Source organism: Lampetra fluviatilis, chromosome 39 (assembly GCF_964198595.1).
Source record: "Lampetra fluviatilis chromosome 39, kcLamFluv1.1, whole genome shotgun sequence".
Lineage (NCBI taxonomy): Eukaryota > Metazoa > Chordata > Hyperoartia > Petromyzontiformes > Petromyzontidae > Lampetra > Lampetra fluviatilis.
The window spans coordinates 920,141-937,671 of record NC_136313.1 but is presented as its reverse complement, the minus strand read 5'-3'; the positions used below and the strand labels follow the sequence as shown (position 1 = coordinate 937,671).

Here is a 17,531-nt window from a genome sequence, read left to right as displayed (position 1 = left end):
CTCAACAGCACACATCGGTCGCACAAGTCTTCAGCTCGTGCATTTCGCTTAATGTTACAATACGGTACAGAACTCGCCCCCCCCGGGTAGGAACCGACTTGGGCGCCGGATGCATGGTTTCCGGTTGTGAATCTTTTTAAAAAAATCATTCATATCGAGGCGATGTGCGGGTCCGATACATCGCGTCGTGACGCACAAGTACAAGGCACCGTCAACGTGAGCCGAACCGGTGATGAAAAGCAAGGGGGGTGGAAAGATTGGGAACGGCCTCGCTGCCCCCAAACCATGCAGGGTCCCACCGAAAGGGGAAATGGTGATTTAGTTTTTTAAAGGAGGAAGGGATGATAAGGAGAGAGGAGTAGAACTGAAACGCAGCTGACGTCAAGAAAATAAAAACAAAAGAGGCGGCCAAAACAAATTTTTTTTGCTCTCCACCCCTCCGAATCCGGCTGCCGTCAAATCTGCGGGGGTTATGCCCCTTATCCTCGTTCCCTGTCTCCCGGTTAATGTTGGTACAGGGCATGAAATATAAAAATTAGTTTTACCCTTTCTGGCACTAAAACAGGTGGTAAGGTGTTCAAACACTAAATAGATACCCTTTGCAAAGATTAAATAAAGTCTGCATTCACCACACGTACATGTGGTGAACATGCAAACATGCTGTTAACATGTGCTTTTTCTTTTAAGTCTCACCAGTGTTAAACATGCATACGTTTTCATCGCAGCATGTTTGTTGGCATGTGCACTACAAGTACGTGTGGTTAATGCAGACTTCATTCCTTGCAAAGAGTATCTATTTTGTGTTTGAACATCTTAAGACCTGTTTTATTGCCAGAAAGGGTTAAACATTATTTGTAATACTTTTGATACTGGCAAAAAGGTTCCATGATATTGATAGAGGGCCTCTGAAAATACTGACCTGCAGGGCCTCTGCAAATACCTTGACCTACGCGAACAAGAGGCGAGCCGCATCGTGATACCACACCCAGCCATGGTACTTGACGCTGCGAGCGAGGGCTGTTCAGTTGCGCCGTTAATTCGCGACGATTCGCTCCACGATGCTGTTCATAAGAAACCCCCAAAAAACTCAATGCATTTAGAGATTCTGTTCGTCTGTCGAGTGTTAAACACGCGGGGCCACGCGAGGTGCGGGGCACGACGATGGGAGGACAGATCCCGTGCAGTGCCGGGTGAAGCTAGTGCGAGGCCTGTAGCATATGTGATAAAGGGGCCCTAAATAAAATAAAAACTACAAATATCAAAACACATTTTTAACTTGCATAGTAAAGTAATTATATTTTTTCATTTGCTATATGGCCAGATGATACGACATATCGCTAACCTTAAACACCCCGTCGTTCATAAAAGTGGAAGGCGGTATAGTACTATAGTAATAGAGCAAGGGTAGAATCACTGAACCGGAATTGATAGCTTGAAAGCAGCAGTAAATGTAAAAAAAACACTGCTTTAAGGTTACCCAGTGCGTGTCCGATTAGACCGTCGTAAAATAATGACGGAGCATCGCAAGTTTTGAGTCCTGATGGTGGTTTGTGGCAGTGTCTGGCAGCAACTGTGACGTGGCCACGGATATGCAAAGCATTCTGGGCAATTCCAAGGCGGAGGAGGTCTGTGTATTGAAGCTTCTGGGGATGAAAAATGCCAAAGCATATCAACTAAAGCTCGGGTGTTCAGCTCGACGTGTGTCAATTGTGCAGGAGAGGGCATCTGATAATTACAACTGGGAGATGCGAGGAATGTCGTGTCAAGACGTGCAAAGCAACACGTTCTGGAGGAGGACATGGGGCAGGTGAGTTGTAGATATGGATTCGGCAAAATCAGTTGCGCTGGGTGGGGCGCGCGTGCAGGATGGGGGAGGATAAGTTAAGAAACTTGGAGGTTGGGAAGAAAACATGGCAGGTGAGTGTTGCAGATGTAAAGACATGACACTTTTCTTGAGACGGTTTATTTATTGAAGACACGTTAACTTGAACAGGCGGAGACCCCCAATGCAACAGCCCCAAGTCTCTCTAACATCTCCCCCTTTTATACCGACCGAGGCCACGCCCCCCTTCTCGATCATTCTCGCCGACTCTGGATGCTCAATCCACCGGTCGACTTCACCGTCCTCTTCCGTCACCTGACCACGCTGCCTTCCCGATCATTCCCGTAGCCACCAGTCCCTTTCGTACTCAGCGGACTCCCCTGTCATTACCTCACGTGACCACTAGTGCACTCACCATAGGTAGACTCTACTGTCATTCCATAGACATGGCAGGTGAGTGTTGTCGACGTGGTCGGAGAGACAAGTTCGAGTAGTTTACACGAGTCAAGGGGGAGGGGAAACCTAAGAGCAGACGGTGGGAAACTCGAGGCAGCTCTATGGGGTCTCTGTGTGAGTCTGGGTCTCTGTCAGGCTATGTGTCTCTGTGTGAGTCTATGTGTCTCTGTGTGAGTCTATGGGTCTCTGTGTGAGTCTGTGGGTCTCTTTGTGAGCCTATGGGTCTCTGTGTGAGTCTGTGGGTCTCTGTCAGGCTATGTGTCTCTGTGTGAGTCTATGGGTCTCTGTGTGAGTCTGTGGGTCTCTGTGTGAGTCTGTGGGTCTCTTTGTGAGCCTATGGGTCTCGGTGTGAGTCTGTGGGTCTCTTTGTGAGCCTATGGGTCTCTGTGTGAGTCTGTGGGTCTCTGTCAAGCTATGTGTCTCTGCTATGTATGGCAGGGGTCACCAAAAAGATTTCCAAAATCATGAGCAAACACAAGATCCAGGTTCGATTTACCAGTACATAAAATTCGTGATCTGATCCCATCTGTGAAGGACAAGATCCCTGACATGCAATTCCCCGGCGTCTACAAACTAAGCTGTGTCTGCGGCAGTAGTTAAATTGGGGAAACTAAGCGACATGTCTCGGACCGTGTTCGTGAACATAAGGTAGATCTGAAAACGGTAGGACCAATACCTCGGCCGTGGCTGATCATTGTTTTAATCCGGTAGGCTCACAAACTAGATTTCTCCAAGAAGAAGGTACTTTGCAAACCCACTGGCTATCAACAGAGATTCGTTCATGAAGCCATCCATATTTATAACCACAGACAATTTCAACCGAGAAGATGGGTACAAACTGAGCAATCATTGGAAGGACGTTATTAACCAGTTTAAATCTCAACGCGGCAGAGGCTCTGCGATCCTACAATTAACATGCTAATCTCTCACATTAACATGCTAATCTCTCACATTAACATTCAAATCTCTCACATTAACATGCTAATCTCTCACATTAACATGCTAATCTTTCACATTAACATTACTAGCCCCGCCCACTTCGTTTATGACCCTTGGGCTACACCCATTTGAAACCTTAAAAACAGTCTGCCTCAGCAGCTTTTCTCTTTTCTCCTCCTGATGACGATCGCTTGTGTTGCGATCGAAACGACGTCATTTTTTGTTATTTTTTTGTTATTTTCTTTCAACCTTCCTACGTGACTTTTACCGAAACACCCAAATAATATGAATTCCTGCCGTCACGAAAGCTTTAAGTCAAGATTGTCTTGTGTGTTTTTTTAAGTATGATTCTTTCAACGTAATATCGCCTAATGAAGATAACATTTTAAGTTAATGTTAGAAACCGCTGCAACGCCACGGTATGATGTGTCTCGGGGTGGCTGTGAAGGCGTCCTCCATGTGAGAGAATTTCCCTTCAATCGTTGCGATCAGCTTCTAGTGTTGTAGCCACGCCGTTTGAGACCCATTCAGGGCGGTGAAAAGGTGCCGGTGGCTGTGATGAAAGACGATGTCACAACGCGAGGTGGCACTGTGCAAATACAGCAGGTCACGGTCCACACGCTCTAGGCTTTTGGCAGTGTCAAAGTTGTTGTGTAGTTCTAGATTTGATTCTAGATTTTAAGTTTTCGTTACTGCAAGGATCCATACTCTTTGGTTCTTTCGGTAAAGTCACGAAGGTGAAAATAAAATTTAAAAAAATCACGACGTTTCGGGCGCAACACACGCGTCCGTCTTGAGGTGGGACAACCACAGCCAGAAACAATAAAAGCTGAGGTGGGCAAAGAGTAGGGATGGGTCTATCCACCCCCCACCCGCCAATCGATACACTCGGCGCTCCGCCTCTTTTCCCTTAAAACAGCCGAGCGATCGATGCGCCCGCACTGCTCGGCGCTCCACCGCCCTGGCCTGGAATCCCCCTACCCCCTCCCCCCACCCTCCCCTCACCCTCCCACTCCCCTCACCCCCTCCCTCACCAAGATGGCGGAAGTCGGCGGCCCGGGCGGGGACTCGCGCTTGGCGGCGGGGATGGCGGCCCTCGCCGCGTCGCTGCCTTCGCGCGCCGCGGCCGAGGACAACGGCCCCGCGTCGTCGACCGCCGCGGGCGGCGAGGAGGACGGCCAGGAGTTCGACGAGGAGGAGCTGGACGTGCCGCTTGAGGCGCCGCCTCAGAACCAGTGAGCGCTAACCCCCCCCCACTCACCACCTCCAACCCAACAACCGTGCCATTGTCGGGCCACCGTCACCGAAGTCGCGGGTGCGGCGACCGCGCATGCGCGTCCGCCGGCGGTCAACGCAGGCGGGTCGGGGGCCGCGCATGCGCGCAGGGGCCGCCCGCGAGATTTTCGCGCGGCCGCCCACCCGCAATGGTTGAATACGGGAGAGGGCCCCCCTCATCTCCTCAACGTAAATACTTTTTGTTGTTGACCGATTCTACCGAATTAGTTGCGGACAACGTCGCCGTGGAGGTGCGAAGCGACGAGTTGCCGAAGCGATCGGTGTCTGTGTGCGGCGAGAGTGGGGCGTTGAGAGGCCGTTCCCCGCGAGTCGCCGTGCATTCCATCGCATTAGCGCCGCGATGCAATTGCGTGGTTGTTTAGGCCGAGCCCAATCATCCTCCACCTCCCCGCGGTCGATAAACGAGGAGTGCCGCTTTGTTAGGACGCCAGCAACGCGTGGCGTGGTCATTTTCTCACAGGCTCACCGCCCATGCGAATGAGGAATTTCCACCGATGGCCCATAGAAGTACAGTACAACAATTGATGGCGTTGCATTCGACGATGCCCCACACACGCACACACAGCATAAAGCGCCTGTCGCATGCGCGCTTGGTGGCCCCAATAAAATCCAGGTGGTTTGAAGTCGAGATCGCATTTTGATTCGCTGTGTGTGTCAATTGACATCCTCTGGACACCCCTCGCAAACGAGATGTTCCATCTCCAAGGATTTCCCAGGTGAAATATTTTAACGAATTAATCGCACACATTGAGATGTGATTTGTGGTTGTTGTAACTTTCATGAAGAGCAAAACTGGTCTTCGTTAAAACAAGAGAAGCAGCCCTCACCTCCTACGGTTCGGAAACATGGTCATCAATTAACAAACGCAAAAAACGGAACAAAAACTGCAAAGAATCCAAAGCACGGAGCGATGCAGGTCCTTGGAATTACGTTGAGAGACAGGAAGAGGAACACGTGGATTCGAGAACACATTGACGGCTCGCGCTATGGGCAGAGGGACGCGCCGTCGCTCGAAGGGACCCGCTGATGGCCCACGGTCAAGAACAATAACGGAGTGGCAGCCGGGGAAAGGGGAACGCGTCTGGAAGGATATCCACCCGGGGGAGGGGGAAGAAAGATTGGAGCGATGACATTCGCTCGTGCCCAGGTGACTGGGTCGGATTATTACCGCCGATCAGCACGTTTGGCTGTGTACGGTGCGAAAGAAGTCACGTGAATTACTTTGCGGGACCGTCGGCTGGTATCGGCTTGGGGGAGAGGGCATTTGTCCGGCAGTGGTGCGACCAGAGCTGATGGTGATGAAGACAATTACTAATCGTTTGAATAGATCCTGGCCGTTCAGATGATGGCGATGGTGAGACACCCCTGTAGAGGAGTAAAACAAACACAGAGACCTTTAAACCAGGTGAGAGTCAAATGGGGAATATAAAGTTACTTTCTTTCCATGGGAAACCTGGGTCTCAAAGAGTTTGGTTCTAAATTAAGTAAGGGCCATCCATTTAGGGGCCATCCATTTAGTGCGTACTCATGGAGGGGGGTTAACCCACATGCGTTCGCTTGCGTATGGGGTGCATACTGACAATGTACGCTTATGAAACGGGGGGGGGGGGGTGAAGCCTCGATAATAGTGTGTCTACATTGACCTTCAAATTAGTTAGATAGTCCGGCGGTGGACTATCTGTTTTCTCCAACACGTTACTATTATTCATCCTTGATCGTTTCTGCGTGGATTAAATACCGGCCGTTCTATAGGATTCGGGGGATGGGGGGGGGCGTCAGGCGTACGTACGCAGGTTGGGGGGGGGGGGTTAAAAGTCCGCGTGCCTATAGGGAGGGTGAGGGGTCAATTTGTGACAGATTTTTGCGTACGTACTAAATGAATAGCCCCTTAGAGCGTTGAACACAAGTAAAACAATGCGCACACACAACGTTCTAATCTAAAATATGTAATACATTAAGCATTAAATAACAGTTAAATGGAGGCATGACTAACATAGCCATATGCAGCATAATACCTGCAAACTTAGGTTAGGCTACGTGGTTGTGCAGCAGAGGGCAGTGCAGCCAAATCAGTTGTTTTGTACTGTAGGTCTATGCTCCCATCGTCTTGGGCTGCGCCTCTTCATCAATCCGCAAAGACCACAGTGGTGGAGTGTGGTCACGTAGCCCCCCCCCCAATGACCCGCACGGCGCGGGGAGGCCCTTGTCCAGCAGTGGATCAACACAACAAGGGCCGCACGTGTACACGAATCAAACAAAACTTGCATTCGTATCATTCTAGCAGGCAAACCGTTTGCAGGCCTTGCTTTGGTAAATCAAATGCGGCTGGAAAAGGAGCGTTGTGAGGAAACGCCATGACCCCGGTGCGTTTGTTGGTCTTCTCAAATGATTTGTGTTGCTTGTTTCATTGGACGGTCGTGCAGCGGTTAACGTGTTGCGCCATGTACCCGGCGACCCGGGTTCGATTTCCGCTCTCGGCCAACGCCAGTGACAATCATCTGCACCGGTCCAGGGCCTAACCTAGGTCGGCTCAGCCTCAAATGAGTACCTGGCGTGATGTATTAATGTCGCCACTGGGGAGACAAAGGCGACCGGGCGTGGTGCTGGCGACCCACCACCTCGTGTGCTGTGCCAGACTTCATAGCACTTGCCCCAACAGTCTGTTACAGGCTATACGGGGGAGCTATGTCTTTGTCGGTGGGCTACGCGGCCAGGTGTAAACGGCGATGGCACCTTTAGTTTGCAAGATGCAGTCACTGCAGTGTTTCGGCTCTATTTAGTTGAAGCAGATGAGAACTCGCACGAGAATAGAGTCTGATATGCACGCGGGACCTGGGTCACCAAAATGACAAGGAGTAACGTAAAATATGTTTTACTGACGAGTAGCGTGTTTCAGTCTACATGGAAAATTATAAAGTCAGGCAATGTGCGGAATTCCATATTGCTATAGTAGAGGGGGGGGGAGCTTTATGATGACATCACTCATCAGATCATGGGAGCTAAGCAGGTTTGAGCCTGGATGGTGCTTGGATGTGCAAACCCCGTGCACAGTCGGTGCTTCTAGGGAGTGGGGCTATGTCATGGGCCACAGAGGGCAGTGCAGCAAATTACATTTTTGTACTATACACGTCTCCGCTCCCGATCACGGCGGTGAGGTATGGTCAAATAAACCCCACGGCCTTCATGGCGTGGGGAGGCCTTCTCCCAGCAGGGGATTGACAAAGAGAGCCGTGCATGTGCTGTGTGGTATTTGCCTTTTCTCTCCGCAGCACGACCACTGTCGCCATCTGCAAAGTGATACACATTTCATTTCCACGAGAAATATGATGATGATGGTTACAATAGCGCCACACAAAGTAAACAATAGCGAACGGAGTAGAGTGGTACAGTACGATATATAATGAGGGCAGCGTAGACATAGACACCGGTTTCTTTCGTCTCACATCCCACTGGCTCACACGTGGACATGGGCACCAGATCGCCAGATCGCCTGGGACCGAATTAACTGGGTGTGTGGCAGTGGGCGTCTTGGCATGCTGATGCATGCATGTACATGGAAATTATTTCGTACCGTATGTGGACAACCACGCTAATCGGAGGTGCGGGGGACGGGCAACAAGCTAAACACAAAAAGTAGTGTTAAAGAAATGAGTTTTCAAAAAATATTTAAAAGTGCATAGCTCCAGTGGTTTCCTAACATCGGAAGGAAGAGCGTTCCAGACAGCGGCAGAAGCGCACCGCCTTGGTTTGTGTGCCTACATGCGACTGGAGCTGCCCAGCAGACAGCTGCCCACATTGTTGAGGACTGTCCCTCGTGACGGCTAGACGGTGGATGAAGAGGGCCGAGCGAACGGGATGAAGTGACGATGATCCAGTGGTTGAGTGGCTTTGACATCGGCCTTTAATGGCAAACTCTCGAAGATGAACATCCCATTGCTTTGGCAACAGCCTCCCCCCCCAATGTCTCCCACTCTTTATGATCACATGCCACCTCCACCCAATGCTGTTCTCCAAATCTTCTAATCTCCGTCTACCACCTCTGTTCTGAAGCAAAACGAAGAAGACACAATAGTTTACAGACTGAGAAATAACGTATTAGTAATATAAAGGAAATATATACGTGAAATTAAAGCCGAGTTTGGTGGGCGGCAAGAGCTGGGAGTAGCAGCAGTGTGCGTGTGCGTAATGCAATAATTGCCTTGCTACAGCGCAGCTAAATCTGCAGTGTGCCACTGTCACACAAAGGCGCAGAGGTGTCGGTTCGTTTCTCTGCGCAAAGACCCAGTCGATTTCCGCTCGTTGACTTGCGTCCACCGCTGGTGCTGATAATTAATTGCAGCCTAATTGGTGCTCCCCAAGCAGAGGGTTGAGGGTCGGTGCGGGTGAAATGAGAAAATGGCTTTGAATATTTATTTACATAAAGATGCATTCAATTTTGCATCTCAACACTTCCATAAAGTGCAATTTTGAATACATTACGATGCATTGCAGGTTTGCAAAGATTCATATCAGTTGCAGAGCGGTACATAGCATTGCATCGGCATTGAAATAGCTTCATGACGATTATTTCATTTGTTATTCAGTGGGCGATGTCATTTTCTGCCCATGAGTAGTGACTGCATGTCTGTTAAACCCATCACTGCATTAATAATAATTAGTACATTTGGTATTCGCTCAATCATTCTTACAGTGCAGGGCTGTCACGTAAATATGCACTATGCTTCAGAGACAGGTCTGCAGTAGTTTCACAGGAGGGGGATATCTTGCTCTGTGCATGTAATCCCAATTGAGTAATTTGCGGTATAATTTTTCAAACATGGCAAATTTTGGCCGTGACGCTGGCACACAATGGCCTGCCGTTCTTTGAATAACGTCACCGAATCTTTAACGTCCACTGTGAGGCAGATCGTAGCCCTGCACGTCATAGTGTTTTACGGTTGGTGCACCACCGCGCTAATAACCTGGGCCAGCCTGCCGGTTTCGAACTGTGGACCTCAGCAACGAGTGGCGATCGCCCTACCCGCTATGGAACGTCACCGCCCCCAGGTTTTGTCTGCCGCCCACACGGGGCGATAACATTGTCCACCTCCTCTCATATTGGGGGGGGGGGGGCGATTAAGGAAAAACAAACCCAGGGTTGCTGCTGCCAGAGGGTGAAAGAAAGTGCACTTCCCGGAAGGGGACGTGCTGATAGGTTACATTTTTTAATACTCGACCTTCCGTAAAAATACCGGCCCTGCGTGTGTGGGGTAGGCAGGTCCGCGGTGGAGCCCGCCCGGAGGAAACTGACTGTCTGCAGTTAATCAAGGAGTCCCTGCTTCCTGGAATGGAAACAATGTGGCAGCTGCTTGCGGCCATGCCGAGAAGGGGGGGGGAAAGAAGAAATTGTTGCCCCTTCCACCTCCCCCCTCCGCATACTCGTCCCGGGGTTTTGTGGCCGAACCTGTTGCACTTGCCCGTTTGCTGTTGCTCACGCCGACAGTTATGCAACGGAGAACGCACAAAATCCCGCGCACGCTCAACGGCAGGACGACCGCGGCACACGTGCAGGCACAGCCACTCAACCAAACCCCTTTTGGGTCACGGGGGGGGTAGGGGGTTGTTTTGACCGTACTTCCTCACGCTGGGCAGTACCAGGGATGGTCACGGCAGGGATCGCAGAGGCGGAGTACAACGATGGATTATGTCGAACTGCCGTCTGCTACCCCACCACACAGCAGTCCGCCGCCGGATGAAAGCCATCCCCATGCTGCACGGGTCGCAGGGATTATTTGTTAATGCTACCTCCTACTGGGCGGTGTGCGGGAAGGTGGCGGTGGGGAGCGTGGACGTGGCAGCATAGAAGTACGGTAGAACAATGGATTTTGCTGCACTGGTCCTCTGCTGCCCGCCATATATTCCCACAGCAGACTCGAACACCTCTTGGTGAATGGTGGTCACCAATTAATTCCGAGCACATTCATAACACGTGCACTCGTAATCGCCGTGCAAGCAGCCAGGTGGCTCGGCGGCAGAGCGAGCGGCTCGCAATCGGAAGGTCGCGAGTTCACATCCTGGTTGGTGGGGGGGGTTGACTCAGCCCTTCACATCCCTCCAGGATGAATAAAATGATTACAACTTTGTGGGAAATTCAATAGTGGTTGTCCTATGGATAGTACAGCCCCTGCCATATGAACGTGGAATGCCCATCACTGGCTGAGGGCTGTAAATGGAAAGATGATGACTGCTGCCTCTGCTCATTCCAGCAGGAAATAGCTTTGGCTTTGAAAATTACGTGTACACGTTATTCAGGGCTACGATTGTGCGGCTGGCCGCAGCCTAATTATTGATACAGAAGTTGTATTATTGCTGCGGTGGAGCCTTGAGTGCGTGGGTTAAAGACTCGATTGTCAAACATTTTCTCAAACCCTAGCAGCCACTTACGATAATGGAAGTTATATGCGTTTTTTTGTTCCTTTTTGTGACCGTCAGTCATTTTATTATCTCGGTCACGCGGCGTTGAATTAAATTGCCAAAGCTGCACGGCGGGGTCGAGGTTGAGTCTCTACCCCCTTGCCCGCTCGCCCTTCTGACAGGACGCATGCTCGCCGTCGTTACCGCCATCCACTCGATTACAGACGACCCCTGAACTCTGCCACCCCCCAATCCCCTCGATCGTTCCTGGCTTGTGACGAGTAAATTAACCACGAGTCGCCCCCTTTAAGGAAGCGCGTGAGCCCAGACGGTGGTCGCCAGAAACCCTACCGTTGTCGCGTGACACTTGCTACGCGCAACACTTTTTCCATCGTAGCTGTAGAAAATCACCGCCCACCCCAATCAAGACCCAGTAGTCTCTCTCGCTCTCTGCAGCAATGCTTGGGGTTTTTCTTCTCTGTATACGGAAGGGAGGGAGAGTAGCTTTCGCGGCATGCAGGAGAAAATGTGCATGCCCGTCAGTGCCACCTTGTGCTACGTCAATTTGTGCACAAGGCACAACTAACGAAAGCAACTGGACACATTCTGCATCACTAGCACTGTGTGTGGCCTTAAAAGGAAAAAAATAGGCGACGTTTCGGGCAGTGGGCCTTCTGCATTGCACATCGGTGTGCCATGCGAATGGCCATAGGCGATGTTTCGGACGTATGTTTTTTTTCGTTTAAGTCCACAGTGTGATTTATGAATGTGTTGAATTGTTTTGTACTGCATCAGCTGCACTGGCCAAAACAGTGCAATGCACACTTTTACGTTGTTTTGCCAGATCAGTTGCATCACACCATCGAGTACTTGCTGAGCAAAACAAATCAAAGACCGGCTTCTGTTTCGGTTTAAAGCGAAAGAATATTGCAACAAACAAGAGAAATAACAAACTCGGCGCATTCGTCCATAACGCTGCCCTAGAAGGAACATTTTTTTGACAATAGATGACCCTTCTCTACCTTGCAGTAGGGCCATTGCTGGCAACATTGCTGAATGGTTTATCCTGCAGGGCAGTGTTCTTCATTATTGTTGTTTGTGCTTGTGCATCGCTGCCAACACCGCCACCACAGCAGCAGCATCGCACGTTAATTTTTTTTTTACTTTCATTTTAAAAACAGAAGGTTTCTTCTCAACGCTGCAGCTTTCACAACGATGTTTTTTTTGGTTGCATTGCGAAGAGCAGGTGCCACGAGGCGGTTGCAGAACCTCGAGCGAAATGTATCGCTTCTACGTTTCTCTCTCTCGCACTCACGCGTGCGTGGGCGTAGGAAAGCGATTCCTTTCCGGCCATCCTAGCCGGGGGCGTAACCGCTGTGCGTGTATCCCACGCACCGCGCGTCTAAGATCGCCGCGCCCCACAATAGTGGGGAGTGCGATGTGATTTTATGCGCTTTGAAGAACAGCCGTTTTCCGAAACGTCGCCTCGTCATATACTTTTCCTTAAAAGCGCGCAGTGTCACTGACGAACGCGATGAATAGGAGGAGTTGGAGAAACCTTACGCGGCGGTGGGAAACAGTTTCCTTACTGCAGATCGAATCGGAAATTCAAATCACATCTTTTACTACATGGGCTGCTTGTAGTGACATCTGACATTAGGAACATAGGATTGTTAGGTGGTTGTCCAATACATACTCAATGTCTTATTGATAAGACTCACCTCACCATAGGAATGTGGAATATCAGCAACTGGCTCAGCAGGCTTGTAAAGAGGAGATGAGCACCGTTGTGATGATGCTCGGTGGAGCGGGAAATCACTTTGACTTCGTTGCTGCGAGATCAAACAAATTTCCCTCCAGTACCCGATTAGTGCGGCTAAGGTGATTGTAGTGATGGGTACTTATCATTGCAGCCAGTTTCAAGGTGGTCGGTTTCATGTGGCTTTCAGGCCGTTTGAAATGAAGTCACGGTCCGTAGGTTGTCCACCGCTGGTGAAATGTAACTCGGGTGTGCAGGCAAAGAAGTCACTGATAAACAAATCACCCTGTTCAGCAGGGTTATTATAGGGGCATCAAGGTTATTATAGGGGTGGCAGGATTAATATGGGGTAGCAGGGTGGTGCAGTGGTAACACAGATGTGGCCTCAGAGCAAGAAATTCCTGGGTTCAATTCCAGACTCGGGCACCTTGCTGATTAGAGTTTATGTTCTCCCCTTGTTCTGCGTGTGTTCTTTCTGGTTTCCAGTTCATCCCGTAGCTAAATAAACACATACATTGTAATTGGTGTTGGCCAAACATTCCAATGTTAAATTATTACATGTACAGTAACTGCAAATTACTCAGCCAAAAACGTGGCAGGACCCTCATGAAAACTATTTGAGACAGTGTGAGATTTTCATGGGTGAACAAGCGTAATGAAAACTATCACGCTTCTTTCTGAATCAGAATATGCACATAACAATTGTTTCTCTTGGTTTTTAATGCAAATGTTATACAATTTGTGGTTTTCTTTAGGCCAGTGATTGGAAGGAACGTAGCATGTGACGGGAAGGTGGTGCAAGCGTTTCGAAGCAGGTCTGATGTATATATCGTCTATATGTAATTGCGTCTCGAGAATGATAGGCAGTGCAGCCAATGCATTGTGGACACTTTCGGGACAAATGAGGCAAATCATCGATTCGTGGATGAAATCATGCCCCTCCCTCCCCTCCTCACGCAGATCAATAAATAGTTATCTTGTCACGCCTTCACGAAAGGAACATCTCAAAATTCCTCCCATAAAGGTAATTGCAAAGATTTGCAAAGAGATAAATCGGAGAAAATGTGAACAAGCGGCATGTGTGAAAACTCTGCAGGAAGCGGCAACATGTGAGAAATAATACGTATTGAAAAACAAGTCGTAAAATATCAGACTGCTAGATCATAAATATATGTTTTCAATCTTACTGGAAAAACAGCGACATAGGGGAACCTTGCTTACAGTTCTTGGCTACTCACTCCACAGCTTAGCAACAAATGATCTCACTCCACTTTATGGACTGAAGCTCTATTCTATGGTTGCATACGGCAATATGTTCGGGAGCTAAATGCCAATGTGTGGCAGACGGGTAGCCTTTTCGTGGCCTACCGGTTGTGTGTTTTCGTGTCACCTTAAAAGCAAGTACCGTCATTAAAGAGAAATGAACTAATGTTCTCATTCCTAGTTTATGGGCTAATACTCTCATGCCACAGTTTAGGGACTAACGCTCAGTAGGCGAATGCTGTGCCACGCGTTTTCTTTCCCTGCGTGAAAAATGTTGTCTAATCATTCAGTGGGGAGGGGGCCCGAATAATTCCATGCCCATTCCCCACTTAACGAATGCGCGGCATCGCCAGCTGCGCATTCCTTCACCGCGTCGCGGCCGTCGCGAGACTCCGCTGAAAAATCGAGCGGGGCGGCCACCAAACCCCTGCGGCGGAGCGACGGTTAGACTCGGATCTTCGCGCGGGCCGCGTGGCCGTTTGGACCCCCGTGCCATCGAGATTCGGCGTCCCCGGAACTGTGCCCGCCACCGCTGCGGTGGCGTCGGCGAGCACCGGTGCACGTGAGCGGAAAGTTATTATTTTTTCCTGGTGGCGTGGGCGGTACGGGGACGAGCACGTGAGGTTGGGCCCCACGCTCCCGCGTGCGAGCGAGCGAGCAAGGGAGCGTTTGACCGAGCCGACGAGTCACCGTTGGGGGTTCCGCGCCGGTGCCCTTGCGAGCCATGCCACTGCCGCACTCGCACATTGAGCATGTCGGACCTGACGCTGAACTCTCACGAGCCGCCATTCAGAGTACATCACTGCTGCAGGTAGGAATTGGGTCGCCTGCCGCGTGCGTCTGTGGGGGGAGCGAGAGACCTGGACGACGGCCCGCGTGCGTGGCCGGATGGTGGAGTGGCGTGGTGCGCCCGCGGACGGTCAGATAGTTCCCAGCTGCTCAATGGCGATGAATACTTTGCCAACGGTGACTGTTTTAGAGTTCACAATTAAACGCAGGTCGCCCTTGCAAAAAGAAGCAACGTTGTTTCATGAGTCTCGATGGGTTTATTTGATCTCCTGGTTAAATAAAGGAGACGGACCAAGTGATTGCTAATCAGAGGTAGATTGCTGGGTAGATGGATTTTATTCTAGGTTAGGGTTGCAGCGGTGCACAAGTACAAATAAAATAAGCTCAACATTTTATCATGCACTATGCTTCATGAGGGCTGTTGCCTGAAACGTCGCCAGTTACAAAAATATTTTTTCCCATTTCAAGGGCGTAGTATTGTTGACGAACGCATTGCGTTCAGGTTGGGGTATGCCTGCTGGGGCTCGAAGAGTCTTTGAATGCAGAGCCCTTGTTGGGAGCAAGTGTACAGTGAAACGGGAAATAAAATGCGACGTGTAAACAAAACCGGACCCAGAAAATTCCATTTCGAAGGAGAAGTTTGCCACTCGATTAAGAAGTAAATGTTAACAACAAAGAACAAAGAGATTATTAAACGTGTATACGGTATGGCACATCTTTAGCAGGAATGAGTCGAACATGCAAAATTCAGGTCTTTCTTGTAAAATAGTCTTGAGACTCCAAGAGCCTTTCCTGGATGAATGTAAGGCACTATGATTGCTATCTTTTTAAAATTATTCTGCTGTGTTCACTGATGAGCCATATGATGGTGTAGCAGTGAAACGCAGCAGAGATAATTTGTATTATCATCCAGACAGAGTCTGGGATTGGAAAATGATCATTGAATTAAGATTCTCGACACGCACGTTAGGGTTAAGATATATACTGTATGTATGTAAATTAATATTGTTTTTTATGTCGTGTGCGAGTATCCGGAGAAACCATGCACATTTGTGGAACTAGTACTTGGAGCTCTGCACAGAAGGGTTCATGAACCCCACGTTCCGAGCCATCTCGCAGGCTGTGGTATGGCCAATGCCATGTTGATCTGTGATCTCTGGGCGTAATGTGATCTTCGTGATCTGAGGGGGTGGGAGGCACCGGGAGCTGTGGATTTGGGGGGGGTGCGTGGAGATGGATGCATTTTAGTGGGAGGCGATTACGTGGGTTATTTTAACAGGCTGTGCAGCTTCGTTTCTGATGGAGCCTTCAGACACCCACGTGTCTGGGTGCAGCTCTTGGGTGGGTTTCCTGGCCTGCTTGCCTCCGCGTGCGTTAACGGACTGAGATGACTGGCAGATGCGCCGCCTATGGTCCCCACTGTGCCAACTTGCTGCAGGTTAGCACACCTGGCGCGCTCCGCTGGTTGTTCTGAGCTTTACTCTATCGCCCTCCGTTCCTGGGTGGTGACTGCCTCCAACTGCCCAGAAGTTTATTTCACTCACCTCCTCGACAGAGGCCGATCTTGATGCTGCCGGTACCAGTCATCGGCAAGTCTATTTGGCTCCACATCCTTTTGTACCGTATCAGCCCATCTCTTTTCTAGCCTGTGCCGCACCCGTTTAGCCCCCCTATCCGGTCAAACAGAAACTGCTGTGGCATGCAATAGCTGGGCATGCGGGCTACATGACCCTGCCTACGCAGCCTAGTCTGCGGGAGGAACTCACCCATGGAATTGTGGCCAGATCTTTCAAGGGTTTGTGAGCTCCTCACACAATCTAGTCTGGTTAAACCCAGAATGGATCGTAGGCAGGCCAGCCTGAATGTTTCAAACCGCAGCAGATGTTCCTTTTAAAGGGATACACGTTTTGCAAGCATAGAGAAGGGAGGGCGTGACTGTGGCCGAGAACACGTAAAGCTTCGTGTGGAGTGACAGACCGGGTAGCTTCCACGCAGCGTTACGCAGCTGTATCAGATGGAAATTCCACCAGTAAAGCCATGGAAAGCTTCTCGAACTACATAGTCAAAGAAGATGTTAAATAGTGTAGGGGCCAGAGGACATCCCTGTCACACCCCAAGGTGAACATAAAATTATTCTGACTCTCGGTCATGCAGCTTTATCGAGGCCTGCACACTATCATGAAGGCCCTTAATTATTTTGAGCAAAGGGTTAGGGATTCTGAATGCACAAAGAATAACCCAGAGCCCTGGCCTATTGATGGTGTCCTCGGCCTTGATCAGGTCAATAAAGCAGAGATGTGTAGGTCATGTTGGAATTCCCTTCGCCTCTGCTGGAGCAGATAAACAGAGAAAATGGTACCTGTGCAGGACTGCCTTGGTCTAATACCACATTGGAGCTCTGCAAGCCTCTCAGCATGTCTAGCAAGGGAATGTTGAATAATCCTATCCAGTACCTTCCCCGGCAAGATACACACCCATATTCACACCATCTTCCAATCCTCCCATCACACACATACAAACTGTCCAAGCAAACTCCGTGGATTTAAATCTCTAATCAGACCGATTAATTGCGGTACTCAGCAAGGATATGTACCTCGTCATTCCCTGTTCAATGCTGACATGGCACCTTTGGGCACTTTGTTACAACATTTCCGCTTATCTTATCACTTTGTGCTGATGACATGCAAATTTGCATTCAGTTAGGCTTTTTACTTTGCTGCAGGAAAAATGTTCTTTTACTAAATGCCGACAAAACTGAGGCCATATTCATCGGCTCCCCTCCCTCTATAGCTCACTACAATTGGTTCGCCAGGT

At 49.8% G+C, this 17,531-nt stretch overlaps 1 protein-coding gene across 2 annotated transcripts in view; it reads left to right on the top strand.

The window, feature by feature from the left end:
* Positions 1-4,244: 4,244 nt before the first annotated feature.
* Positions 4,245-17,531, top strand: part of RASA1 (RAS p21 protein activator 1) — a 42,190-nt gene continuing 28,903 nt past the window's right edge. For both annotated transcript variants that reach the window (XM_078874370.1, XM_078874369.1), the window contains exon 1: positions 4,245-4,452. In XM_078874370.1, the coding sequence (XP_078730496.1) occupies positions 4,256-4,452 (197 nt within the window). In that variant the 5' untranslated portion in view covers positions 4,245-4,255. The remainder of the gene's footprint in view (positions 4,453-17,531) is intronic.